This window comes from Perissodus microlepis, chromosome 11 (assembly GCF_051167445.1).
Source record: "Perissodus microlepis isolate ML-2025 ecotype Zambia chromosome 11, ASM5116744v1, whole genome shotgun sequence".
Classification (NCBI taxonomy): Eukaryota; Metazoa; Chordata; class Actinopteri; order Cichliformes; family Cichlidae; genus Perissodus; species Perissodus microlepis.
The window spans coordinates 16068254-16096165 of record NC_140471.1 but is presented as its reverse complement, the minus strand read 5'-3'; the positions used below and the strand labels follow the sequence as shown (position 1 = coordinate 16096165).

The window sequence follows — 27912 nt, the reverse complement described above, 5'->3', positions numbered from 1 at the left end:
GAGAAGAGACTGAAGAGACTTAGACTGAATGGCAGGGGCGTAGTGTAAGTTCTTTCTTAATATTTAGAAAGAGAACAACATAGCTGATGTAAACTTCTCATTAGAAATCTTTATTAAGTCACATCGATATGGAATGGCACAGCATTTTCACTTTATCCTAAAGGACTCACATGAAATGTTGAAAGTCATCAAAGCTGCTCCATATATACAAATAATTAAAATCAATAAAGTAGCTTTTAAAAGAAAAATCATTATAAAAAAAAAAAAAAAGAATGTACAAACTCCTCCCCAAGTTTATAGTCCCATATAGTTTTTTAATGTACAGGTTGAGGTTCACTAGTGTTGATCAGTTGTGTGTTAGTTCCCTCTCCCTCCGCTTGTTTTGACCTCACGTCTTGATGAGCCCCTCTAGAAAGTCTTTTTCAACCATCTCCTCGATGTTTTGTCGAGCTCGACTCCAGAACACTTTCTGGCTCTCCAGTTTGTGGCCCTCCTTGTGGCTGGGGAAAGAGGAATCTGTGCGGTTGTGAGCGTAGGCGGGGCCTGAGCGGCTGCTGGCCTTGCTGCTGAACACCTGGCTGAGCAAGTTGAAGAAGGGCAGCAGCTGCTCCATACTGCGGATCACGTAGAGGGTCAGCATTAGGTGACCTGGCTCCCAGGACAGGGTTTGGGTGGAGCAGTCCTCCTCTGGGTTTTTCTATGAGGAGGAGGAGGCAAATAATTTACTAAAGCTGAATATTCACCTGCCAACCCGCAAAAACTACAATTTGCAAAACAGCCTCTTTTAACAAGAACTTTCCTCTTTGTAAAAGGCACTCATTTATCTTCATTATTTAATAACCTGTGCAGACAAGAGAAGATGAGATACCTTGGCTCGTTTCCTCAGCAGCTTCACTAGTCGGACAATGTAGGGCTTAAACTCTCTCTGGTGAGTCCCCTGACGTCTCACTTCCAACCCCGAATCGTCTGAAGCCTCTGGGATGAAGGCCCAGCGATACCTGTAATGAGGCGTGACATACTCAGAATGACTCAGAACAGCTTTAAAGGAGTGAAATTCACATAATCAATTATCACAATGTACCCTTCCACATCTCAAATACTGACACACAGGCACACACTTCTACCTAAACAAATTATGTCTGTTATTGAGTCCCTGACGATGACATGCAAGCTAGTGTCTGTACTGACATCTGAAACTGAGGCAGGCTCTCAGGAGGCAGCGCCAAGGCCAGATCCAGAAGCTTGCAGGCAGAGAGATAGAGGTTGAGCCAGCGTTGACTGTTGTAGGAGGTGGAGAAGCCGTTCCCTCCAGAATAGGTGGTTTCTAGCCCAGCCACAGATGGCCCGGATGTCCTACAGGGGAACAGGGTTTTGTTTAAAAAACAAACAGACAGGAAGACAGGAGTGAGTTGTCTGTGATGTACATTTACCACCACAGACCAGTTTGTTATAACAAGACATTGTATACCTTGATATGTCCTCATCTGCTGTCAGCTCCTGCTCCATCAGTAGAAACACCTGAACCTGCAACATACAAATGTGTGAGTGCGTCAGTTTGGGTAAAACACAGGCACAGCTGCAGCAGGGGTCAGATTTTATGTAGCCTGTATTGCTAACCAGCTCAGTGATCATGGTGGGCCACAGAGAGGTGAGGTGCTGAGGTGACATGCGCAGCAGCAGCACTCTGAAGAACAGGAACACCTGAGCATGAAGGATGGGCACCTGAGGCAGACGCAAGCTCTCCACGAGACGCTCTGTGGACACACACGTTAGAAGAAAAAATACCTAATAACTTCAGCTGGGCTTTCAGGCGACGGATAATATTAAGGAACTTCAGAGTGGTGTTTTCTGTGTGAGGTTACCTTGTATGTCAGGCAGATATTTCTGATACTGGTCCACTTCGCTGCTGTAGATGGTGAAGGCCAGACGTTTAAGCAGCATGGCCCTCTGCTCCAGCTCAGCATCTCTGTTGGTGAACAGACTCAGGGAACTGCTCTGGGCTACAGCCACCCGAGCTAACAGGAACACACACACACACACACAAATGTGACGTGTTATTACTTCACCTGCCACAGTCTTTTAGCTTTTAATATCTGTAACATATTAGAATGTTTTGAGCCGTCAGTAAGTGGAGGGAGGGGGGAGTGGTCTGATAAATGATCTGTGACTGCACCCAGTGATACATCTCCAAATTCTAATAGGGAAACTAGCTTACTCATGAGGTCTCTGAATGTGGTCTTGTCATGAGTCATCAAGTGGTCAATGATCGCTCTCCAGCTGCAAAAATGAGGAAAATTATGGAATAATTTCTACAAGCACAGCTTTGTTATATTTGGCAACAGATGCAAAACTAAACATAGTGAAGCTTTTACTTTAAAATCTCTCTCTTATGTAGATGAAGTGTCTTTGTTTATAATTCTATCCCCCTTCAATTGTGATCTCTTAAGTGCATTTCTCTCTTGTAATAACTTGCATTACAGCTGTACAAGTCTTCACCCACACACAGTTAGTTTCCTCTCCTTCCTACTCACTGGCTGACGCAGGAGGAGTCCATCTGGAAGAAGGTGTGGTCCATGAAGAGGTCAAAGGCCTCCTTCTTCCAGGCACGCCGGGTGTACTGATACCCACTTAGACTGCTCAACAGTTGGATACAAGCCCGGTAGCTGGGGGCGTTGTGAGCGCTGTCAGAGAAAAATTAGGAATGACCAGGATGTGAAGCATCCATGCAGACATTCAATGCGTTTTATTATTGATTATCATTACTAAATTTTTTTTTTTTAAAAGAAGAATTTACATAGTGTTATTTCTCAATGAGGACAAAAGCAGCACACAATACAAAGAAGCTCATCCACACCTGTGGTTGCGGAGGTAGGGAACTACGTAGTGCATGATATTAACCAGCAGCGGAATCACCTTCTCCTTCTCATCACTGTAGAACACCATGTCCAACAGATGAGCCAGCACCTGGCGGATACAGCCAACATTCATTGTGTTGTTTACATCAAAATCTTAGTAAATGGGACAAAACCAAGCAACATTTTTCAAAAGTAGAGAGCAGATAGTTACAGCCACTGAGCCTCAACACCTGATTCCTGTGTTGTTTGGTTACAGAAAAAAAAAAAGCCATAAGACAGAGACAGGGGGGGGGGATCCACCCAGGTGAGCAAACATTTTTAAATAACATGCATGTTCTGATGAGTACAGAAGTTAAAGTTAATTATGATAATGCTTTAAAATGACTGCTCAATTAACTGCTGAGTGATGCTTCCAAAAGAAGTTGTAAAAACCACATTACACCAAAGAGACTTAAACTGAAGCGTCCTTGAAGTTAGCTGCCTTGAACACCATCCAAACACTGCATTGTGCATTTTTTATGCTGGCATAGTTTCCAGTGCTTGCACACCTTAATATTCTTCTTGAAACAGTAAGTTTCTCATTCATTTGTGCATATTAAGGTTTTGGACATAGTAACATGCTAAACAGCGCTCTTTTCTCGCACAGTTTCCCGCTCTTTGGTTGCTTTATTTACAAACCACATCACACATCAAACATGTTACTGATATGATACATATTTGACTGCATACTAACTTTCTTTTTGCTTAAATAAATGTGTTTTTCACAAAAGTCATGTACACTCCACATTTTGTCACATTCTTTCTGCCATTAGGTACTTTTATCCAAAGAGTGAAAAATAAGAAATGACCATCACACTACTCACCAGCTACCAGATGCATAAACTGCAGTGCAGGACATATTTGATGAACTGCCTTATATGCATCCATCCATCTATAAACTGCATCCATGAAGCATGGGCAATATCTGTGTAATGAGCTCCACTCTGAGCTAAAACAGCCAAAACATTGGAGGTGGCCACCGATTTCAATTATCCACCTCCTCCAAAGCATAACACTTAACTCAGCACATGAATTTATTGGTTCATTAATAATGGTTTAAGAGTTTGAGAGGTGGTTATAAATCAGCTCTAAGAAGTTCAGATGGACCGTGGGGGTGTGCTTGATAACGACAGGCCTAAACATTGCTGGTAAATATGAGCGAGAGCAGCTTGAAGCATAATCAAGACGAACAGTGGAATGAAGCGGCACAGTCACTGACTGATGGCTTGAGAAACAAAGACAGGGTTGAACTGAGTCACAGACACTCAGGTGTTTTACCTCGGCCAATAGCGTGAGGGCGTGCACACTGTACACTGATGGAGTGAAGCTGGAGGCCTCCATCACTGTGAGCATTAAATCTACAAAACACACATACCAAACATTAGCAGCAGCTACACAACAGATAATAACACATCCACGCTGAAGCACCCCAAAACTATTCATATTTCACATGTTTTCAGACATGTTAGCTCCTGTGAACACAAGTTTATACGTGCTTTGCTTGAGCTGAGTTACGCTAAGAATTATTGTCTGGCATTCAGATTAAACCCGAAAATGTTAGCTACATTTATGACTCTGCTATCTGAATTCACAGAATTACCGAAATCATCTTTAAAAAAAAATCAAGACGAGAAAAGGAAAACCAAGAAACACATTAAACCATCCATGGCAGAAGCAGAGAATGTAGTTGGTGTCAAGGCCAGACATGTTTAGTGTGACTATCAAGCAACATAGCTAACAGCCTTTTCATGTATGATCGTAAAGTTCAGGCAGCGCACCTTCTACATCAGCTTCCAGGTTGGTTCCATCCACAACGATCTGAGGAGAAGGTTTCACCTCCAGGTTCCTCCTCAGCCACGTGGTTTGCTCCAACGAGGAGCCTGCAATCGTCCCAATGGCCTCCACCACTTTATGGGTCACGTCCTGAACATACAAATGATTTTGATTCCCTCAGTGTTCTTGTTGTGCTTAATTTGATTGTATCCAGCACGTTATAATCCGGCATGTCTGTAGAGCATGGACTTGTCACATTATTATCTACAATCTGGCTGCAGTACCTACCTGCAGCTCTCTCTGGTCCTTCTTGCTCTCCAGATTAGGGTTCTTCAAAATGAACTCGTTTAGAACTCTGGAGAAGAAAAACAAAGGAGCAAAGGTATTAAATAAGTTAAAATTAAAAACTGTATTTTGGAAAATCCTGACAGAGACCTTTATTTACCCCAGTTACAAAATAAAAGAGACATTTTGTTGAAGCAGGATTCTATCAGAGTAAGCTGTATCTTGTTTGCTTAGTATAACTGGTTCTACTTGCCCTGTTAAATTTATAGCATTAAGACTTTCTTTAACTATTTCAAAATAAAAGCCTTCTAGAGCTAAACTGGACAGAAACACAGAAAACAGCTTTATACAAAGAATGACAAAGCAAAGTGAATCATACCACTGTTTACTCAGTTTATGTTTACTGGACTACTGTAACACCCAGGAGAGAAACGTACCCCAATATGAGAAACTGTCCTGGAGCGGGCAGGCCCAGCTGTATAGAGTCCTTCAGCAGTGCCAACAGAGATGGCCAGCTATCAACCAAACTGGAAACAGGAATCCTAACACAGAAAGAGGCAACATCATAAATTCAGAGTGGTTAGTTGTTGTAATTATACACACAAGGAAAGAGTGTATTCTATGTATATCGGAATTCAACAGATATGGTGTCTAATTATATAATTATGTGAGAAGCTGTGTACTCACCTCTGGACATAAGAATAGAAGAACTGCAGCATGCAGACCTCTAGAGAGAGGTGCTTCTGGAAAGCAGAAAAAACAGTTATTGTAATGACTGAACTCTAACTGAAAGATTTCAAGGTATCCTATGAGAAAAGGGATCAAAATTAAAAAGCGCCCCTCTAAAACAAACCGTAAAGCCTCTGAAGCAGAAAATCATGGCAACAATTACCACAGTTCTTCATTTTTACTGACATAAATCATAATGATTCTCTTGATATTCACACGAGTACATTCCTGTCCTAGCATTGTTATGCAAAATTTAGAAGGGAGACAAAAACAGATAAAGACTGGCTTGAGCAACAAACACCAAAACACCAACCTTGTCCTTGGCGATAGCAGGCGGCTGTTTCAGGACCTCTTTGACTGTTTGCATAACAGTCTCAGTGCGCATGGCGCTGACAGAGCGAACCAGTTCAACTAGCAGCAGCTGCTCTTCACTGGCTACAGGAATCACCTGAAAGAAAGTCATTCAGACTCAATGGAAGAAATACAATGATTTCAAGAGTGTAATCAAATTGAGGCATACTGGACCCTGGTTAAACACTCCTATTAAGAGAAAGAGAACAAATATGAAAATATATAACTTCAGCATGCTTTTAGAAATAACCACACTTTGTCATTTACTACAGCAAATAGGAAAAATATTTTGTGTTATTTAAATAGCTTCAAATGGAGGCATTGAGACAATCGTCCACATTTTAATTGTGTATACCTTATTTCTGACTGGAGTCTTGACCTGTTTCCTCTCATTCCAAACGTAGGCTATAGCTGCCATGAAATGAGCGCCATGATTCATGGAGATTGGACCCAGCAGCTCTAGGATCTGCTGACGGAGGTTCTGCAGAAACAATGCACAAACATTAACCATACTTCTACCATCAACATCCTATAATTTCAGTCTATCTTGCAGAGCTCTGATTTCTCCATGATACAGCTGCAAACAGTTTACTTCCCTAAAAGTTCTTGGCTCACATGTCATATTCAAATATGTATAACACGCAACTTTCCACAGTGAGCATATAAGTGACACAATAAACTGTTAAAGAACATTTAAACTGGGCCTTGCACTTCGCATATGTAAAGTCGGTTACAAAAATAACCAAGTTATTTAGTCCTAATTATTCCTCCATCAGGGACTCGGGGCCTGTAATAGTTACAAGTTATTTCAATTGCAGGATACGATTCACCACAATATCTCTGCGAAATTACATTTTCCATCCCACCTCAGTAAAACATGAAATGTTATCTGCAAGGGGCAAATAATTATCTATAACTGCAGAAAGAAAATCCTTAAGCACCAATAATGAGATTCTGTTTTAGTATTGCTTTATTATATAGAGCCAAGCAGCAGACCTGTCGACAGACCAGATACTAAATAATCAGATCACTGTAACAGCTCTACTTCTTTCCCACATGAGTTGAACGGGTAAACCAAGAATCAATAGAGCCAGCTCTTGAGTAGTCAGACAACTAAGGAGAACAAGACCAAGATAAAACTCCATTATTCAAGTTTCTGGTCGATACTTGGTCTCTGTGTCTGTGTTGATGCCAAAGGCATTTCAGATGATCTGTGAAAGAAAAAACACTTCTGAAGGTAAGTTATCTGAAATAAAATCTATTAATGAAAATCTTCTAAAAGTCTTAATATTAGAGGCTCCTTTCACCCAATTCAGTCAATTTGAGCAGTCTAACTATGAGACCAGACTGACTAGACAACCATGAATACATTTCAACTTATATACCTTAGTGGAGCCAAGGTTGATGTTAGATGTGGAAGCAGCAGAGGCAGCAGCTGGCTTGTCAGAGTTATCAGCCTGGTGGAGGACACTCCAAAGGAGGGTGACAGAAGACATGATGGTGTGGAGGATGGACAAGATGCCTGATCGAGCCTCAGCCAGGTGCTTCTGATCAACGCTCACTTGTAACTAAACAGCAGAACATACAGCAAGACACTGAATGCTGGTATACTGCAAAGCTTTAGACAATGAAACAAAAAATGTGTAAAACCTCATTATGATTATCCTCACTAATGTATCAAATAAGGAAACCACTATTCTAAAATATAAGGGAGGCATTGCTTTGTGTAAATGAGTCTATGTAAAGGCCTATAAATGTTCACTGAGGTATCAGAATGCAGTCTGCTGCAATCATGTGGTGCATGATGCCCTCACCTGGTGGTACTGGGAGGTGGGATCCAGTAGGCAGTAATGGATGATGGCTGTCACGCCCTCTAGCAAAGTCAGAATCAGGTCAGGAGGAATGCAGAGAGCCATCCACTGTGGTCTAAAAAGCACGGAGAATAAGCAGTTTAAATGTGAAATATTTCAAATGAACAAAAAAGCATAACATTTTACACAATTATAGAGGCATTTTAGAGAAAATTACTTGCAAGTGAATCACTACATAAGATGGTCAAGGCTGCCCTCTGGTGACCAAGCCATGCCATGGCATTTTAATGCACTGTACTGCTGATCTGTTACATAGTTAACAAGATCCATCTAGACATTAATACCTGGTGTCAGTGATCCCAGTCTCATAGCGGTACTGCTGGAGAAGATTATCCAGGTTCCTGCACAGCTGCAGAGTGACCGAGGCCACAACCCTCCTTAGGACTCTCCCCATGTAGGGTAGTGTGGCTGTGATGAGTCCGATCCACTGTGGGTGCATCTTGCACGCGTGGTGCTGATGCAAGGCCCTGATGACCGAACAAAGGAACATACCCTGTGCTGTGATAGGCTGTCCGTGGAGGTACTGCAGTGATGTCATTGGCTGCTGAGGGTTGACATGCTCCACTTCCCCACCCAATATCTCAAACCCTGCTCCAGCACTGCCTCCAGTCCCTCCACCTCCTACCCCTCCTACTACAGGTTCTGCTCCTTCATCAGCTGGCAGAAGGACCCTGTGCTCAAGCACAACAAGACTCTGCAGCAGTCTGAGCAGCTGGGCCTGGACTGCACTACAGCTGTCTATCTGGTCTTCTGACAGGTTGATAACGCTGTCCTCAGATAGACCTTCTTCCACTGTGGCCATGTTGACCCCTGCCACCCTCTGCTCGTGCCATTTCTGAGCACTGAATATGGAAGAGAGAAGGCAGTGTAGAACCACCTTCTGAACTTTGCACTTAGAGAGGACATCGCTTATAAAACTAGCAAAGCCCTTCGCTGAGCCACCTGTGACTTTGGCTAGCTCGCTGAAAAGGAGAGTTAAGACCTCCACACTGGTTAACTGCATGGCCCGGTTCCCTGCCAAGTCCTGAGGGCCTGCAGGCACATGAGCAGAGTAATAACTTCTTAGGAAGTAGAGACATAGTGAGATGATGATCTCCAGGTACATGGCACTGCGGAATGAATGGGAGTGGGAGTCCTGGGAAATGGGGCAGTAAAAGTCTTTGCCCATGACAGAAACACGGTGACGGGCTAGGAGGTTTTGAAGCAAAGACAGCTGTGGGGTGTAGGTGTTGTTGATGCTGGTGGTGGAGATGGCGCTCACAAACCCTGAGGGAGCAGCTCTAAGCATGGCTGCAATGGCTGACAGGGCGTGGAGTGCCCGGGAAGAGTCATAAAGCTGGAGGTAGAGGAGGACGTGCTGGTAGAGGGGGTGGATGTTAAAACGAGGTGGGGCAGAGGATGAGCTGCGTCCTGTAACGCTGACACCCCCAACAGTCATCCCAGAGCCCCCGCTGGGAGAGCCTGTGTCGCTCTCTATCTCCGACACCTCACCTTCCCCGCAGCTGTACCAGTTTTCTAGATCTAAACTATCACCAAAGAAAATACTGGGCGGGCGCAGTTTGTCTGCTTGATTTGCCTTCCTCTGTCTCTCCTCTTCCTTCCTCTTAATCTTCTTGATCTTTGGCTTTGCCCCTGGAGACTTGTCTGCCAGCTTCTCCATAATTTTCCCTTTAAGGCTAAGCTGGATGCTGCTATGGCTACGTTTGCGGGCCTGAGGGTCATCCACCTGAAGGGTGTGGTCTGGGGTGGCCGGGTTGGAGCTGTCTGGCAAAGTGACAATGGAAGGAGAGGAACTATGGCGGGTAATGCCCTCTTTGTGCTGTCCGTCTACTGACGCAACAGCTGGTGTGATGGTGAGAAATTCCAGTGTGCCTTCAGCCAACATCTCCGGCACAGTCTGGTGGTTGGAACAATGAGGAAGCCCAGAGTCCAGGCGGGTACCAGTGGATATATCCGAGGAGGTGCTGTCAGTGTCGGTTTGGGGCCAGTTTTCAGGTGGATATGATACTTCAAGAGAGCCCTCATCAACTAGCTGTAGAACTCTGTCGATGAGTTCACCTAAAACACAAGACACAACTTCCTCTATAGAATCCTCAGAGGGGTCATCTGAGGATCCAGGTTGTGGGTCTGAGCCATTTATCATGCATTTGACTCCCTCTGGTTCCTCAAAGCTGCCATTTTCCACTGTAGAAGAATGAGAACCAGTGGAGTCTGAACTCTGAGGCTCCCCCTGTTGGTGAGCAGGCTGATATTCACCAGCTAGATGCAAGTTCTCACTGCTCAGACTCATTATGGACAGGCTGTCACTCAATGGGTTTACAGTCAGGCAGAATGGCTCCATGTCACCCACTGTCAAACCTCGGAGATCCTCTTGTCCAACCCTCGCACTCTGGATCTGACTGAAGTCTAAGGAAAAGTAAGGAGGAGATAAAAGGAATATTTACATAAAGAACCAAAGTGAAGCCAAAGTTCAAAAAGACAGTTAAAGGTTAGTGCTCACTGTCTGAGAAGCCAGAGTCTCTGTTGTAAATGGGTTCTGATGGCTCCCGTTCAGGCGGTTCAGGGAATACTTGGGCTAAGTGGCGCTGCGCCTGCACCCTCTGAATGGAGACTCGGTGGGTCTTGGGATGGAGCAAGAGGAGGAGGAGTGGTTCGAGGACCCGGGCAATGTCATGTCTTTGAAGGACCTGATTCAGCCAAGCCCGACCAACTGCACTGGTACATGGATCCCAGTAGCTCAGGCAGTCCAGCATTATGAAGAGAGATCTGAGGGATAAAGACAACAGTAAGACAAAGGAAAAATGAAAAGGAATTTAAGAAAAAGGGGTCATCGAATCTACTAATGGTGGATACTTTCATCAGCACAATTTCCATATGATCAGCAGTTTCACATGTACCTGTCAAATGTGCGACTAAACGGAGAAGACTTGGTGATGTTCAAATCTCGCGTTAAATGCCACAGCACAGAGAATTTAACGTGGGCCTCCAGACGAATTTGCTGAAACAGAAACATGCTTCAGCATGGATTTCTTTTATCTGATTTTTGCCTGGTAATGTGAGCACTATGCTGACCTTGTCCCTGTGCATGAGTTGCTGGCTGATGACATCCTCGCAGATGCTGGAGGAAGGAACGAGGTTGTGAAGCTGGTAGAAAAGTTCCACACTGCGCTGATGGTGCTGAGGGGTTCCCTCATTCAGCTGGTCCCACAAAATCAGAGCCACCGACTGAGCAAAACATTAAATGGGGTTAAAAAAAATAAAGAAAAAAAAGCCAAATAGTTCCACTGCAATCTGGAACCAGATCTCTACCTTGAAGAAGTCTGTCTTGTCAGCAATGTGCTTTAGGATTCCCTGAGTGAGCGGCGGCCTGATGACTACAGCCACTCGACCCTGGCTTGGACTCATGGGCTGGGTGGACTCGGAGCTGGCGCCAGATGCCACACTTTCAGCAGTAACCATGGCAACAGACTGGGTAAGCCCAACTAGGTCCATGAGGAGGGATATGGCTACACATTGCAGGCTGAAGTCACTGGCCAGGCAACAGGCATCCATCAGCGTCTGGAGCCACAGCGGGAGCCGGACCTGCTCACTCTCTGCATGGATGCAGGAGGGACAGAAAACATGTTAAAGACTTAACTAACATGAATTCGTGTCAACAAACTTTCCTTGTTCTTATTTACAATGATGTACAACTGTATGCACCCATTAGTGCATTTATTAACATAGACTGCACCTACCAAGCAGTTCTTCCTGTCTGGGTGAAGACTTGAGATTCCCCTCTGCGATGTAGACGGGGAAACTAGAGCATTCAAGGAAGAGTTGGCAGGCAGCCGTGAAGGCAGCAATGCACTCTTTCTGGACCATCCCAGAGCCCGAGCAAACCTCTGCATGATCACCATTCTGGGAGCTCTCTGAAACCAGGAGCCCTGATTGTGTCACTTCGCCTCTGTGACCCTCGACTTTGTTCACCTGCCCTGGGATAATGTATAAGGTGATGAGGCGGGAGAGAAACTGCTGGAAGTGCTCCAGACAGCATTGCATGACTGGTTTGTCCATAGGTTTAGAATGACACGGGCCTGAGGAGCGACGGCCTGTTCTGACTGTGGAGTGCGGATGAGGGGTGTGCTCTGCCTCTTCAGGAATGTCTCCTTGGTATTGGACAAACTCTGTGAAGCCACTCTCAGAGCGACAGCTGGGAGTGTTTTCCACATCCTCGAAGACATCCTCAGTGCCAGGGCCCTCCAGAGTGGAAGGGAGAGTCTATCAAAAAAAAAAGAAAAAAAAAAAGACAAAGGAAGAAAGATCGGCAAAAATGCAGACATTATCCATCTGTAAGTGGATTATTTTCTGAAAAACTCTCAGATTTCTTATTAATGATTGTTTTTTCTATACAAAACCAAAACCAAAAAAAAGGTATTAAGCTGAATGAAGGGTGTAGAGATGTTTTGAAGCATCATCATGGACACTGTCACAGCAGACCCTTTGAAGTATAATTAGAAATTACATCTAAAATAGGACATCATAAATTTATCTAATAGCATTTTTTTTTACTCCATAAGGCATTGCAGGAAATGGTAAGACACCATATGGCAAAATTTGTTGAAGTTGCAGTTTTTGCTGCAAGTTACAGAATTTGTTTCTCATTTGCAACTTACTGATATAACTTGGTTTTTCCTGATATAACACTGCTCAAGTAACTCAATCTCCACCTATAATATAATCTAAAGACACTTCCAGGAAGTGCAGTGTATCGTTCATATAGTGACTTGAGCAGAAATTTACAGCCTTTGTCCATAAAAAATATGCACTCTGTTCAGTAAATAATCACTATGTGCTTAGCTATTAGTTAAAATAGTGGTAGCCTTGCAGCAGACGCATAAAGTTTATGACTACACTGGTCTTTATATAGTAAGGCTGCGTACACAGCTGCTGGGCCTGATCTGAGGGAGCATCCTGCTGCAGCGAGACTGACAGACTGAAGTTCTTACATTTCTTTATTCCGGCCAACCTTTGGGGGCCTCGAGGCTTCCTGGGATATATTTTGAGTGAGGTAGCGTGTACATTATGGAGCTTGGACTCAGATGGCATGTTTGCTAGAACGTTCTCTATATGCCCCTCAGAGTGGGTGTAGGGGTGGGGTGTTAACAGTATTCAATGGATGTATGCAGAATGTTTCCACTCTGATGGATATGGCAAACCCCAGAGGCATCGCGAGCTAGTTTATTCCTCTACTTCCTCAGAGGAAAAAGCGAGCTGGGCTCAGCTGTTGGGGAACCATCTTCTGCCTTTCTACTTGTCCTCTTTCAAGCCCCTCATGGGTCTCTCTCTCTCTTTCTCTCTCGCTCTCTCAACAGTCATGGCCCTCTCCAGCTCTGAGCACTGGACTGACTGAACTTTAAATCATGGCTCACTAGGCTTACAAACACTTAAAACAACCAGGTTGTTGGACAGGGACCAGAAGGACCTCAACAGCCGAAAGCAGCATTTGTTCTGAATAATCTTCAAATGACTTGTGTCGAGGGAGCGTGGAATGGCAGGGCCACCCAGCCAAAGACAGCACAGGCCAGAAGGCTGGCAGGAGGCACCAAGAGGCCCTGTTCATGGACCAGGACACACCATCAGAGCCTAAGCTGATGAGTTTTTGGCCAATAACTTGTAGGGAAAGCCAGTCAAATTAAGGTTTGATCCTTGTGTTTGGCAGCAACAGGGTCTATGTTTTTTTAAAGGATCAGAGACTAAACTAAATGATCAACAAAGTCAGAGCTTGGCAGAACACTGACTTCTCTTTTAGTGCTTTATTTTTAACTTTGAATCTCTTTACTGTCATTAACCCCGACACTTTCCAATTATTATCTTTTTCCCTTTATCAGGAACTCCAACTCCCTTTTACACCCCTGAAACATTTTGAGACATTGTAATCACCTGTTTGTCCTCCGTGTCTCTGTTTTTGTCCCTTGCTGAGTTTGATGGCTTGCCGATAGAGCTGGAGAGGCCCTGAGCCTGAGGGCCAGATGGCAGGGCCAGAGGGGAGACCAGTGGAGGTTGCACCTTGCTGAGAATCTTGGAGCACAGACGGAGGCAGTGGGTGAGCTCGCCGAGGCCCAGGGCCTGCAGGTGACAGGTCAGGGCTGCTACCATCCGCAACAGCAGTTGAGGGAGATGCTCTGTCTGGATTTCTATGTACGTCTCCTAAAAAGGTGCAAGGGACCAAAACAGAACTGAGTTGTGGAACTGAATATAATTACTGTGCATTTGAAGGGCTTAGAGGGGAACGTGATATAAAGTTATTACGCCTGTTAGCTATGCTGATGCTGGGCTTTAACTCAAAATTGTTAATAGAAGACAGTTTGCTTGATTAAATATTGTTAAATACAAATTCATATATACGACTGAGTATCAAAGGGCAAGTCAGTGGAATTTTTGTGTGCTTTCTTTTTAACTTACATGAGGTGTGACCAAAAAAAGTTACAGGCCCACAAATATCAAAAAAAGTACCCGATTTAATTTGTCTGAGCTCGTTCATCTTCTTGTGCACCACTTCCACTGCTGCTGCTATTTTTATTGGCTCTATGGAAATCCCATAATGACCACCGTGTATGTCAAACATCAAGCTAAGTTGAGCAGTATTCAGGAACCAGGAGCAGGATTGTTATGATTGTTGTTAACTTAGAGTTTGACTACCGACCTGAGACATCTGAAAAGGGACATTCAGTGGAACCACCCACCACATCGTAATGTTTGTTTACCACTGCAACACAATCTTCGCTCACAACTGGCACTACATGCCACATTATGGCAAGAAATCACTGTTTTGACACACTGGAGGAGATCCAGTACATCACAGAGGCACAAGTGCAAAGGGAGAGAACAGGTCTTCCTCTGAGGGATCTAAAAATAGCAGCAGCACTAAAAACAGTCTGGAAGTGCAGGGAAAAAAAAACATTTTAGACCAGAAAATTTGAATGTTCCTATTTGTTTATGATCACACCTTGAATCAATAAATTTAGTGTTGTATCGTTTCAGTGAATGACCATGTGCTAATTCTAAAGAAGAAAGAAGTGGAAAATGCTATTTGATACTGTTTATCTGTTTATCAGTATATAGAATGTGTGTGCATCTTATATAAAGTCTAAATAAGAAAATAAAACTATCAATTCTAAATTTTTTTACACATCAGAACAGGACAGAATTGGGTAAACACAACCGGATATGAACAACACATGATGTCATTTATTTATTTTACAAGCAAATAAGCCAAAATACAGAAGCAGTGTGAAAGCCAAAGTATATTCTAATTTTTAACAGCTTGTAAGCTAGTCCCCTTTAGAAGAAAAAACATGAAGAAATATTTTTTTGTCTCATCTGTCTATCAAAATGTGGAGGAATTTGGCCCACTCTTATTCATAATGTTGCCCTAGGTTGTTAAGGTTTGGAGGCATCTATTTATGTACAGCTCTCTTAAAGTCACGCAAAAGCATTTCAATCAGGTTGAGATCAGACTGTGATCAGGCCATTGCAACACCTTGATTCTTTTCTTTTTCAGCCAGTCTGTTGTATTTTTGGGGGGGATCATTATTCTATTACATGCCCCAGTTTCAGTCAGGCTTTAGCTGTTGGACAGATGGCCTCACATTTGACTTTCCTGAGTGTACTTTATTTTTATTTTAACTCGTTTGCATTTTTCTGTGTAATTTGGAATATGAACTACTTTAGGACGTGGTAAATCCCCCCCACCCCCTTTTTTAATCTGTAGTGGTTTAGTCCAGAGCCTGTTTGGCCTTCGGCTTAACCTGTTAAATGCTAATTGGTCAGCTTGCTTATTTGTGAATGTGTGATTGGTCCACTTGGATTTTTTCTGTTTCCTGTTTTTTTATTTAAACACAAACTGTTTGATATTTTGTAATGACCCTGATGAAGGTCGCAAGCAGAAACACATTTGTCAACCAATAAAGTTGTTCACTAATAATTTAAGTTTCGTTGGAGTCTTCACGTCATCAGATATTTGTATTCTCCATGCACCTTGGAAGTAGGTGCAGTTGCGCCAGAAAAAATTGCTGGATACTCACGTTTGACTCAAGAATACTTTGTTATGCAGAGGAATTCATGGTGGACTCAATGACTGTAAGGTGCCCAGGTCCTGTGGCTGCAAAACCAAATCATCATCCCTCCACCATCGTGGTTGACAGTTGGTTTGAGGTGTTTTTGCTGATTTGCTGTACAGTGGTCCCTCGTTTATCGCGGGAGTTACGTTCTAAAAATGACCCGCGATAGGTGAAATCCGCAAATCAGCCAACTTTATTTTTTATGTTAAAGGTGAACCGTGTTATAGCGAGGGACCACTGTATTTGTTTTTTATTATATGTGCTGCGTGGTTTTGGGGGTTTTTTTGCAATTTTTTGCAGTTTCTCTGAGCACTGCACGGTCTGACATTGTTGTGAATTTTCTGGGACATCCAGCCCTAGACCCCTGTTTTCGCCATCATAGTTCTTTTGATGGCAAAAACAGTAAATAGGTACTTTGTTTGCTTCTGCATTTTGGGTTAGATTTTACTCATCTAAGATTACATTTACCCAGTTTTAAGAGCTGCTTATTAACTTTCTTTTCTTTACCTTTAGTTCAATAGTTCAAATGGAAGAAAATTGTAGTTTTGTCATTAAATGTATTAAATCTATGCAAGTTGGAAAGTATTTTTACTCATAACACAGATTTTATAAAACAAAAAAGGCTAACAAAACATATTATAGCACAAGCATTAACTCAAAGAGGGTCATATTTCTTAATAAATATGTCAGCACTGCAGTAGCATATAACTGCATGCATGCTTAAGAAAAAAAAAAAAAAGCACATACACACTGGGCAGTGATTTCATTTTCACAAGATCCACACCAAACAGCCATGTTAAGCTTGCAACACATGTGATGGTATGTCATAATCCATTGGGATCGTGTTTATTTCATTTGGGATTAAAATGACATTAAGTGACAACAAGTCAGTCAATTTGAAATGATCAGTCAAAGCAGGGAGGCAACAAAGATGGCCTGAGGGATGTTGCAGAAATGTTATCGTAGCCTCAGTGAAGCAGGGTGAGGTGAAAAAGCAGGAAAGAGCAGTACTTTACCTGGCAGATTACCCTCATGCTTCTAGTAGGCTTCAAGGAGAAAGAGCAGATAGTTTGAACAGACAGGAGCGAGCAGAGAACGGGCAACACAGCACTCTCACAACATTCTCTCTTTATACACATACACCTGTACGCACACACACACGTGCGTACACGCACGCACACACACACACGTGCGTACACACACACACAGACACACACACACGTGTGTACGCACACACACACACACGTGTGTACGCACACACACACACACGTGTGTACGCACACACACACACACACACACACACACACACAAACACAAACACACACACACACGCTTTTAAACAGGGTAATAAAAGAGTGTGGGATTTCCAAACCATTCAGATTGGAAATTCAGTCTAGACAAGCATAATTTTACAAAGATGCAAACAATAGTTTTGGCAGGAAAATGAAACACACAGGCTTTTTGAACCTGTGCAGTGATGGCACACAAACACACAGAACAGACAGGAGGAAGGCACACACCCGAGTGGTGGCCGTAACATCCCACAGACTGGATGTTACAGAAACAGATCTGAAGGACAAATCTGACAACATGGGTGCAGAATTGTTAATAGCGAAAGTACTTGTAGGGGACATACTGGATAAAAAGAAAGTATGTGAGCCAAGAGAGAGAGACTGAGACTCAAAGCCCAGCAAGGTGACAAAGTACTGTAGGAGAGAGACGACAGGTTGTGCTAGAAATGCAACACCAAAGAAAAAACCTATTAAAGACAGAAACTAAAACATGAAGGTACGGTAATAAAAGAAAGAGCACAGGGCGTCAAAGGAACCTAACACTGCTGTAGTATGAAGCAGACAATGGAGATACTGGACAATGAAAATAACATGTAGAAATGCATGTACAGCTACAGGTCTGCTGCTACCTGTAATAATAGGAACACTCTACACAAAAGGAAGACACACTTCAAACTGCAATGTTTCTGCCATCTATCAGAGTCAGCTCCAAATATGAGCTGGGTGCTGCTCCTAACGTTAAGAGAGCAAAGTCACTAACAAATTTGTTTCAATTAAAACCTTGAAATTGTATCTGGTGTCAACACTCAATTAATTTCAATGATATTGGTACGGACTACAAAACCTCAGATCACTGAAGTTTTGTAGTGTTCAATAAATAAATCTGTAAATGACAAAGTAGCACACAGAAAATAATACAATTGATAAGAAAGCATGAAAATGCTTAGAAGTGAAGGAAGGAAGAAAGAAAGAAAGAAAGAAAGAAAGAAAGAAAGAAAGAAAGAAAGAAAGAAAGAAAGAAAGACTCACCAGGGAAACAATATCCAGCAGAAAATCTACCAGCTGACAGAACTCAACCAATAAGAGCTCAGGAGGATCTGCACTCCCAACATGCCGTGTTGCAGTTGCACTGCTGTTCACTGTCCGCCTGCAACAGGGAAACATATCTACTTAAATGTTAGGAACATTTTTTTGCTAAAATGAGAAACATCCTGTCTCTGAGTGAAGCTGAAAAACTAAGAAAGCATTTGTCACTTTTAGACTGGACTGTAGTTCCTTTAGTTTCAGTTAATAAAACACCCTGAAAAAGACTCGTGCTGATCCAAAATGTCACAGTGAGAGTACTAATGAGGACGAGAAAGAGAGATAGAGTCTTTTTTTTGTCGGCTCCCTGTGAAATCCAGAATTGAATTTAAATTGAACTTCCTGAATGACCAGATTCATCTCATCATATCTTAAAGAGCTCTTTTTAGGCTTTTCTCCTTTTGAACCAGCTTGTAGTTTGAATTTAGGAGACAGAAACCCTCTCTAATTTAAAGATAATGCTTTTTCATAAAGCATATAGTTAGGACTGGAGAGTAGGTGACCCTGAACCATCTCTTAGTTATGCTGCTATGGGCGCTTACTCCTTCCCCCCCCCCCAAAAAAAATAAATGTTTTTTTAAATCTAATATTGCACATCCTCCAGTATTAAGCACCTTGAAACAACAGCTGTTATGAACTGAATTAGCTCCCACTACTGGCTGAAGAGAGCTTTACCACCACAATGAAAACCAAACAAGAATGAAGCATCAAAAGCAAGACAGCAAATTTAGTTTTTAACAGATTTACACTTTTTGATATCAGCAAGATGTGCCTCAATTGCCTTAATTGTATTTTGTATGTCAACATTTATCTTAATATACAAACCTGCAGCACTCCTCAAACCAGTGAGCAATGTAGTCCCACATGTAGTACGGCTCAAACGAATTAAACAGCAAATTGGCTGTTTTAATCAGTTCTGCCGTCTTCTTGTTCTCCCGCAGTTTACTGAGAAAGAAGTCAAAATTAGCATCATGCAGCTCCAGCACGATACAGCATGCCAGTGTTAGAGTAAATGTATTAACTCCGCAAATAAGAATATTCCATAACAGGTCCAGTACGCTCTGTAGTAAATTCTATTTGTCATTCATTGTCCAGCTTGGAAAAAAAAATACCGTATACTCACAGAGGGGATCTTATTATCTCACTGACAAAAGTCCTTTCAGCCAAAGTTAACTAATGTGCTCCCTCCTGTCACTGTCTTGCCATTAACAGTCTGACCTAATGTATCTGACTGGATGGTTTAAAGTGATTTATGTATTTAATGTACTACTTTTGCTGCGTAAGCTTTATATTGTAAGTCCATATTTCACTATACCAGTGTCCACCGTCACTGTTAAATGAGCTGACGAATAAATGAGGCTTTATTTATCATCCCTCATGTCTCAACAGTAAAGAAGGTCGAGTAGTGGATCAGACAGACCTGCTGAGGTGTGTGTGATCTTTGCTGAAGGGACTCTGGTTTTGGAGGTCCAGCTCTGTTCTGCACTGTGTGTGCAAAGTTCGAAACACCTCGATCAGAACGTCTTCCAGGATAGCAGGCCCTTGGATGACACACAAGCAGAGTGTGTGGACACATTCAAAAATCAGACTATTTATATAACACATAGTGCATATAGGACACTAATTAGACTTCTATTATCTCAACACTAATAAACTGGTTACCAAGCTCTGGTTTGTCCAGTAGACTGATCAGGATGCGAAATGGCTTGAGGTCATGCATGAGGATGCTCTCCTCCTCTCCGCCTCGAGCTTTACCCTGCAAAATCCCCACCATTGCCTGAAAAAATAACCCCACGCATCCACACACACACACTTTATTACTGCAAGAATCATAAAATATAATTTATATTCATTTGATTTTCATATTCATATTTGTTTTTTTTCCATTATGTTTGTCAGAACCAATTTTGTCTTCACAGTGTTGCCCTCTCATTTTTTTCTCTTTCTGTATGTGACGTGTGTGTTTCACGCTTCGTCTGCCACATCACTGGCAAAGCCGTGGAACAGACGGTCCCTGTAGTACTGACCGTATCCCTACGGAGGGAGCTCTGATTAACTATCTGAGCAGATGGCGAAGGAGGAAATATATATATATATATATATATATAAATAAAAGAAACAAAAAAAAGAAATTAAAAAAATTAAATAAAATGTAAAAATAAAACTGCTGCTGGCTGCTCTCTGTGCCCACTGTGAGTACCAGAGCACATCACTGAGTTGTTTTTAGCATGGCAGGGCAGATTACACAAGAACTGAGCTGTCTTCAAAGCGCTGGCTGCTGGGAATAGTAGCAGGACATACAGTATCAGCACAGCTAGGGAGAGTGTGGGAGAAGGATAAAGGGGGTTGAAAAAACTGTGTAGCACACAAAAAACAACAACAAAAGATTTTCCCCCCACCATACTGCAGACATGTCTAGTCTCAAGAGACATTGTTTGGGGAATATTTCGAAAATCAGTTTTACACAAAAAACAATTTTTCCATTGGTGACCTGATTATGCAGTCAGCCTGAAAGCTCACCTGGACCAGCATGTCCTTAGAGAAGGTGTTGAAGTAGTGGCTAGCGTGCTCCTCCGGGTTGCTCTGTCGAGTGCTACGGGGGCCTATTATCACCCCATTGTTGTCAAAGCCTTTAAAGAAAAAAGTCGTACACTTAGATTCACATTAACATTCAGAAAAAATTCTATAACACTCAAGCACAGGAAAAGGTGTAAACCCTTTGTTAAAAGAGGAACAAATAGAGGTTGAATCTCTCGCTGAGATAAACCTGTGTGTTTTATAGCTTCTTTTACAGTTAGTGGCTGCTCAAGCATTAGTAATATTTCAGCCTCAAAGGCAGATCAAGATTTACTAAGTGTGACTAGATTAGACTGGGTCAATCTCCAAAATGACCGAATAATAAAACCAAAACAACATAAGTGCTGCTGACTGAATACTAATCACACTCTCCTGTTTACCTCAACATAAGACTCAGCCTGATTTGTTCCTTCATCATTTCTGTCATTCAGAAATGTTTGTATTTAATGCATTTAACCCTTTGTAAGCTTGCACAGTGCTTTAGTTAAAAAGAGTGAGCAGATTCACTTAGTGTCGCCTTTTAATCATGCTGATACTTACCAGTGTGTTTGCCCGCAGTAAGTTGCAAACAAGAAAAAATAAAGTAAGACAACAGCCAAAGCAGATACAAGCTTAATGTATTTTGTTAAAAACAGCAGAAACATAGTGTGCACACAGAAGGAGAGTGTGTTTAAAGCTTTGTGTCTCAGGATTCCTGCCACGGTCTGTGAAACTTGTCTGTTAGTCCTCTTGTATTTACATGAAAGTGGATTTAAGGCTAAGAGTAAATAGTAAGAGTAAAAGTAACCAATTCTTAAGAACCATGCACTTTGACAAATACAGGAAAATCAGGAAAATATCCCCCTATTTCTACAATATTCCACAACTGACATGATGAGTACAAACTGTGATGCATCCGAGTGTCAGTACTGTGTCTGAGCATGGATTTCGCACCCAGGAGCCAGGCGTAGAGTCTGCGGTTGAGGGACATGTCTCTTCTCAAAACCACATGCAAAGCTGCTGACAGGATCCGGATCATGTCAGGGCGAGTTGCCTGAACACAACACACAACATACCACAATATTTGTCATTGTGTATTTGTCCTTTTTGCACAGATTATATGGTTTTACACACAAACACAAAGACAATCAAGCCCATCCTAGCCCTGCCAGATCCAGAAATGTTTTTGAGGTGAAGAATTTAACAAGCAGCCAGCAATAGTCACCAAGCTAGCTGCCTAAACAGCCTCCTTGTGATCAGATACACACACACGCATGCATGTGCAGATGCACAGAAAGACCCAAAGAAACACCTTTAGATTTGAAACAACAAAAAACAAGAACAATAATACTAATGTTACAACGGATATCTTATTATGAGAAGTCCATAGATACTTCAGTCTAAAGCAGACTCAGGGAAACACTGTTATCATACTACACAGACCACGCTACTTCCCCCTACCTGGCTCATATGAAAGGGGAAGCAGAAGAGGATCAGGTCCAGAGTGCTCCTCTGTACTAAAACACTGGAGTCCTGGACTGAAGTACTGACTGCCTCCACCTGGCAAGAACAGAAACAGAATATTATCCAGCCAGCCCAATCCACTCTAAGCTGTAGTGCATTTTTTTAACTAGTGCTCTCACTGAAAGGGTCAAGACCTATATTTTTAATTGAAGGACATGCAATGCTGTCATGAGGAATTATCTGCCACGTACCATGAGCTCGATGTCACTACCCATGACATAAAGCTGGTCCTCCATGGAGAGCTTACGGTTGAGGTGCAGAAGTACAAAGGATACCCCGGGGAGACGCACAGAGGGGCTGGTCAGGATGCTGCCCCACAAGGCACTGTAGAAAGCCGACTGTTCCACGGCTGCAGCCACCTTTTCCAACAGGGTGTTGGTTCTACAGGAAGCACAGACGGGTCACAGGGACCAGCCTTAGTAAGCACACACCAACCTTTACCTCTAACTGGCCTGGCGCTAGAAATGATGCAGTCCACAATGCACAGCTGGTACTAAGAAGTAAAAGTCTTTGTCTACATGAGCATCTAAAAATCCCAAAGTAAAGGGGGTTTATATGAGATCCACCACAACCAGGAATCTGAGAACTCCAGAAAGCAAGTGTTCACATTCTCACACTACACCTTAATTATCATATTGCCAATCAAGAAATAAGATATATGTATTACTAATGCAACTATATACATAGTAGTATTGATAATGTTATTGCTATTTTTCCAACAAGATTTAACTGAGAAACAATCCAAGTTAAATAACAAACCATATTAATTTATTAGTCATTACCGAGTCTTCTCTGAAGAGAGCATTCACTGAGACACAGCAGATAACACGGCCCAATAGTGGTGTAACGTCTACTGAACTAACAAGAAGGCAGTATATTTGTGTTTCACTTCAGTTTTGTTTCAGTTAGTTTCAAATGTTACGGCTTGCATCGTTCAGTTTAGCTTTCATTGTTATTACATTGTTAAGTACTCTGAAAAAAAACATTTCTTTAGAGTAGCTGAAAACAGTCTCATTGTTAGATTTTAGTCTTTTTAATTATTCTAAAATAGCTGGTATGTGTCAGGGGCAAGATACATGAAGTTCTGAATAAATATTACCGTGCCAACACAACACTGTGGAAATAATTTATAATCATGTAGACAAATATGAATTGTAAGAGCCACATTAAGATGCATATCTTATTTTTTGCTTTATAAAACTTTTTTTTTTATTATATGCATAAATATATCCACCATAGCCTACTGATAAATCTGTGAAATCTGTTTTCACAGATTTAACCACAATAACAAAGAATGAAGATATGTTAAAGTTATGACTACAGTAAATTTTGTTTATTTTGAAAGCTTTTTTTTTATTTCAGGTAACCAAAACATTTTAAAAAACTTTTTTTTTTTTGTTTAATTTTAGGTAAAATATAATTTAACTATAATAACCTTGCACACAAGGTTTATAAGACATAAGTTAGTTCTTAGGTTATAATGCAACATGAAAGTCCTTTGAATGAGAAAGAAAATACTGAAACAACAACAAAAATAAATACATAAAACAACCTCCTTTTAAAAGTAATTTGACAGAAGCAAAATCTGTTCAGAAAGGAATCACAATGATAATGTATATACAATTACTAACAGGCTGAAAAGACAGCCAACATTCAGATATGCCATAAATAGGCACATTTGTATTCACAAATATTAATTCCATACGGTATTACTTACTGGGACACTGTAACAAAATGGCACCACCGTTTGCATTGGAAACACCTATGCGTTTCCTACTAGAGCATGCTGAAAGTCTACTATATATACTGTAGGCCAGTAGTACCATCATAGTTTAACTGGAACTGGAGCGCCCCCTAGGGTTTACTTTGCACAGGATGAATACATTTCTGAATACCTGGCCTATCATTTGCCAATAAATGCTAAGATAGTCTTTTGATTTGATTGAACAAATGAAAAGAATAGATGCCTACTTTCAGTTTTCAGGACAATCTTAGACTGTTTCAGTGATCATTATGAGACATGAAAATACATCGGTCTAAAGTCCACACTGAGGTACTAAGTCTCAGGCTATCCTCTGTTAGTAATAGTGATGTTGCAATGACTCACATACCTCATTTATCATTCATATGATCTATTATCACTTCCTTTCCACATTAGGCAATAAAATGCTTTCTTGTAATGGGCTATCACAGCAATTTAACTCTTTAAAGCCCAGCGTATCGTATTTGATATGTGTGTTTTTGAGAGTTTTTGAGACTTCTATATCATCAGCGTGACTTTTTTGTACCCTAAAAAAATGACATAATTTGCATGACACATTTTAATGACTAAATTGCAAAAATATGCCTTGTGTAGCAAATGTTACACAAATTAAAACTCATATATATGCAGATTGAAATTTAATATATTTTCATATAGTTTGTCTAAAAGGTTCAACAAACACTTCATTATCAAAAAATTAAAGATTTCTGGCAGTTATTTCATGGTTTAGTTAAGGGCTACTGTGCACGTCATCATCATTCCAAGTGTTACTTTTTGTGTTCCTATTCTCACCTGTCATAGTACTCAGAGCCCTCCTCCAGACCAGGTAGGACCCCAGTCAATAGTCCCTGCAGGCCTGGCTTCAGGGTCTTTCCCAGGGGCAGGTAGTAGGTCTCATACAGCCCCAGTAGAACAGGCTTCACTGACATAGCAGCATTGGAAAGTAAAGGGAAAAGCCCAGCACTGTGGAGGGAAACGGCAGATGTTTATTGCTACCCACCTAAAAACCTTGTGACTATCTTGCTTTTTGAGAACTGACAGTGCAGTATTACCTATAAAGAAAAAGGTCTTTGGCCAGCCTCTTAGGTCCTATGATCTTGAAGATGATTTCATAGGTCTCCAAGGCCTTGCGGTGGACCCCGCTAGGTAGGGCAGGGTGGAGGCATTGGGCCAACCGTTTGCCTATTGTCAGCTTCTTAGGAACCACTTGGTATTTTGCATTATTCTGCAGAACCTGAGACAGGATTTGAAAACTGACAGCTGGAAGGCTTTTCCGTACAAATCATAGAACCAAAACAAGTGAAACTAAGGCCATTGTACAGACCTGTCTGCATTCCTGTTACTTATACAGATGCAGTTAGGCAACAAAGCAATCTTTAGAAGAAGCTGAGCCTATAGAACTCTTACCTTATTGAGTTTGCCCAGTGCAGAGATGAGGTCTGCCCACTCACTGGAGTACTCAAAGTTCTTGAGGGCCTTGTCCACTGCTGCGCCATAATTCCTGTACTTGGAGTCACCGAGCAGCTCCAGTTCCTCTGCATTCATTCTCCTGGATGGTAATGTTATGCTAATGTAAAACACCAGCCACACATATGTACATCACACCTGCAATAAAAGAAAGACAACACGAATGGTGATATTAAGCCAAAGTGTTATCCTCTCCGTGCCTTATCATGAAACAAGAAGCCTGAGTCTGCAGTATCAATTAAATGTTCAGATAGCTCCAGAGTGGAGCTGGAGCCATTTTATCGAATCAGTCTGACATGAGTAGCCATTATCGTATTTACTCTTAGGAATGAAACACGGCAGCAGACACGGTGACCTCCCCACAAACATCTGCAGAGTTTAGAGAAGGAGATGACGCTGCTGCTGTGAGTCCTACAAGGCAATAGTTCAAGAAATCCTATTGTCTAAAAGGAATGGGGTTCCAATAAGCAGATTCCTGAGGCTGGTTAACAGGAGAGGGATGAGTCTGACTAGAAATTTATAAGTAACGGCCTAACCGTGAAATGGCCTTTTGTTTACACACAAGCAGCTGTCAGGTCTGCTCCCTGTGTTACAAAACACTATACAGGCTGACAAACCACCATTAAATCCATAAATACTGTTAGACCGGGAACAATTCCCTTCTCTTTATATGGCATTTTATACATAAAAATTCCTAAAAACCCTAATAATATTCAAAATGCATTGCAACATTAATAAGCGCATCCTCTCTTTCTTAGAATACACCAAAGCTGCTGATCACACTCTACTTAAATTTGGATATGAATGCATCTGACGCACACATTCATCATATAACTAATCTGAATATTTTGGAAAAAATGTAAAACAACAACAATGTCGTCAGTATACACATTTATACATATGCTGACCAAGCTGTATACACTAATAACACTGCAATATGCCAATACCTGCGCAATAACACTCATCTTCTGAGTGAGATCCTGTGTTTTTCCTCTGAAATTTGTAGTGTAGCAGCTAAAAGTGACAAGTGGAATCAGTGGGAGAAACTGATGTTAGACAAGTCACATATTACATTAGGAGCTACGTGTACTATATGGCTATCTGCACTTGTTTATTTACATCTATAGTGGGTTTAAAGCCACAGACTTTTTCTAGGCCAGGCCCTCTTGTCTTGTTAGAGGAGGGATTGTGACACAAGTAGCAATATAGGCGTATCGGTGAGCCTTCCTCCACAATGCGGTCATTACTAATTAATGTTATTAATCACACCAGTGTTTCTTCTGACGTCACGTCAAAATGCCCGCCGTAAACAAAAAAAAAGAAAGTCTATAGCCGAACCAAGTATAGCCGTTTTTCTCCACCTAGGAGAAGCAGACTTTCACTTGGGCTGAGGTAGCTGTGTAGTTTAAATTTCAAGGAAATGTAAAGTTACGATAAGGAGCTAGCTCTGAAACCTGGCAGTTGTGCTCTCAAACTTCTGTACAGCTTTCAGCAATGAAAACAACAACAACACCCCCACAGTGGAGCAGTACCTCTCTCCTGTGCGATGGTTGCTGCTACCAAAGTATGACAACGTAATGCTACCTGAATAACTACCCTTTTACACACGGAATATTCCCGAAACATTACAACTAACCCCATTACCGTTACTGCCTGTTACAGTAACATTCCTGCTAGCAGCCACAACGTCATTAGCCAGGTGAGGTTATTTCAGCCAGCGCAGGTCGTGTGACACTTTATAACGTTGAAATTGAAGAACACATAAGAAGCTTACCTTTGTAGGGCACTGACAAACGACTGTCATTCATTCGTGTATTCCGTTAAACGAGGAAAAACCAGCTGACAGCATCAATAATGAGTCGAAAGCTAGCTAATGTTGGTAGCAGGTTGTTTTAAATGATGGGCCCGGCTACTGTATCAGCCGTTCATGCGAACAACAAATCAGACCCGTTGACAAGATGGCTTTGGAAGCAGACAATAGGTAATTATATTCTACATATTCTTTTTTTTTTTCTCTTAGGGTTGTCCCGCTGTGTGAATATAACAGCGGCGAGCGCATCGGTGAGCTCCCAGAGCCACAGATACAAAGCTAAACGACTGACAGTTCCCAGACTGCACTGCAGATTAGCTGTACGTCCAACCCAGGGCGTCCAACTGGTCTTCCGCATGGACGTCTTCCGCCTCTCGGCTCTGTGGAGTCACCAGCCGTCACGACGAAAAATC

At 41.9% G+C, this 27912-nt stretch overlaps 1 protein-coding gene across 4 annotated transcripts; it reads right to left on the bottom strand.

The window, feature by feature from the left end:
- Nucleotides 1-89: 89 nt before the first annotated feature.
- Nucleotides 90-27848, bottom strand: dop1a (DOP1 leucine zipper like protein A). 4 transcript variants are annotated; one of them, XM_084943261.1, is made up of 38 exons: nucleotides 27464-27848; nucleotides 25630-25827; nucleotides 25275-25456; nucleotides 25015-25185; nucleotides 22652-22841; nucleotides 22398-22496; nucleotides 21891-21990; nucleotides 20901-21010; nucleotides 20043-20157; nucleotides 19801-19921; nucleotides 19206-19325; nucleotides 18327-18444; nucleotides 17022-17051; nucleotides 13826-14092; nucleotides 11641-12163; nucleotides 11213-11496; nucleotides 10976-11128; nucleotides 10801-10901; nucleotides 10404-10669; nucleotides 8188-10309; nucleotides 7847-7958; nucleotides 7418-7600; nucleotides 6388-6513; nucleotides 5995-6129; nucleotides 5640-5695; nucleotides 5390-5494; nucleotides 4956-5022; nucleotides 4673-4817; nucleotides 4173-4252; nucleotides 2855-2964; nucleotides 2532-2681; nucleotides 2216-2277; nucleotides 1863-2015; nucleotides 1618-1754; nucleotides 1469-1524; nucleotides 1189-1353; nucleotides 869-998; nucleotides 90-697 (listed from the first exon to the last, which is right to left on the bottom strand). In XM_084943261.1, the coding sequence occupies exons 2-38, from the start codon at nucleotides 25765-25767 to the stop codon at nucleotides 389-391; spliced, it is 7491 nt and encodes a 2496-aa protein (XP_084799387.1). In that variant the 5' UTR covers nucleotides 25768-25827; nucleotides 27464-27848; the 3' UTR covers nucleotides 90-388. The 4 variants fall into 4 exon arrangements, with proteins under 4 accessions (XP_084799387.1, XP_084799388.1, XP_084799389.1 ...); XM_084943262.1 differs by having other exon boundaries at nucleotides 20901-20983; XM_084943263.1 differs by lacking the exon at nucleotides 17022-17051.
- Nucleotides 27849-27912: the final 64 nt, after the last annotated feature.

Coding starts and splice junctions, on each gene's coding strand:
- dop1a (XM_084943261.1), bottom strand. CDS start 25,767: ATGAATGCAGAGGAACTGGAGCTGCTCGGTGACTCCAAGTACAGGAAT. Junction 10,670..10,800: donor TTTAGTCGCACATTTGACAG/GTACATGTGAAA, acceptor TTTATCCCTCAG/ATCTCTCTTCATAATGCTGG. Junction 5,023..5,389: donor GGACAGTTTCTCATATTGGG/GTACGTTTCTCT, acceptor TTTCTTCTCCAG/AGTTCTAAACGAGTTCATTT.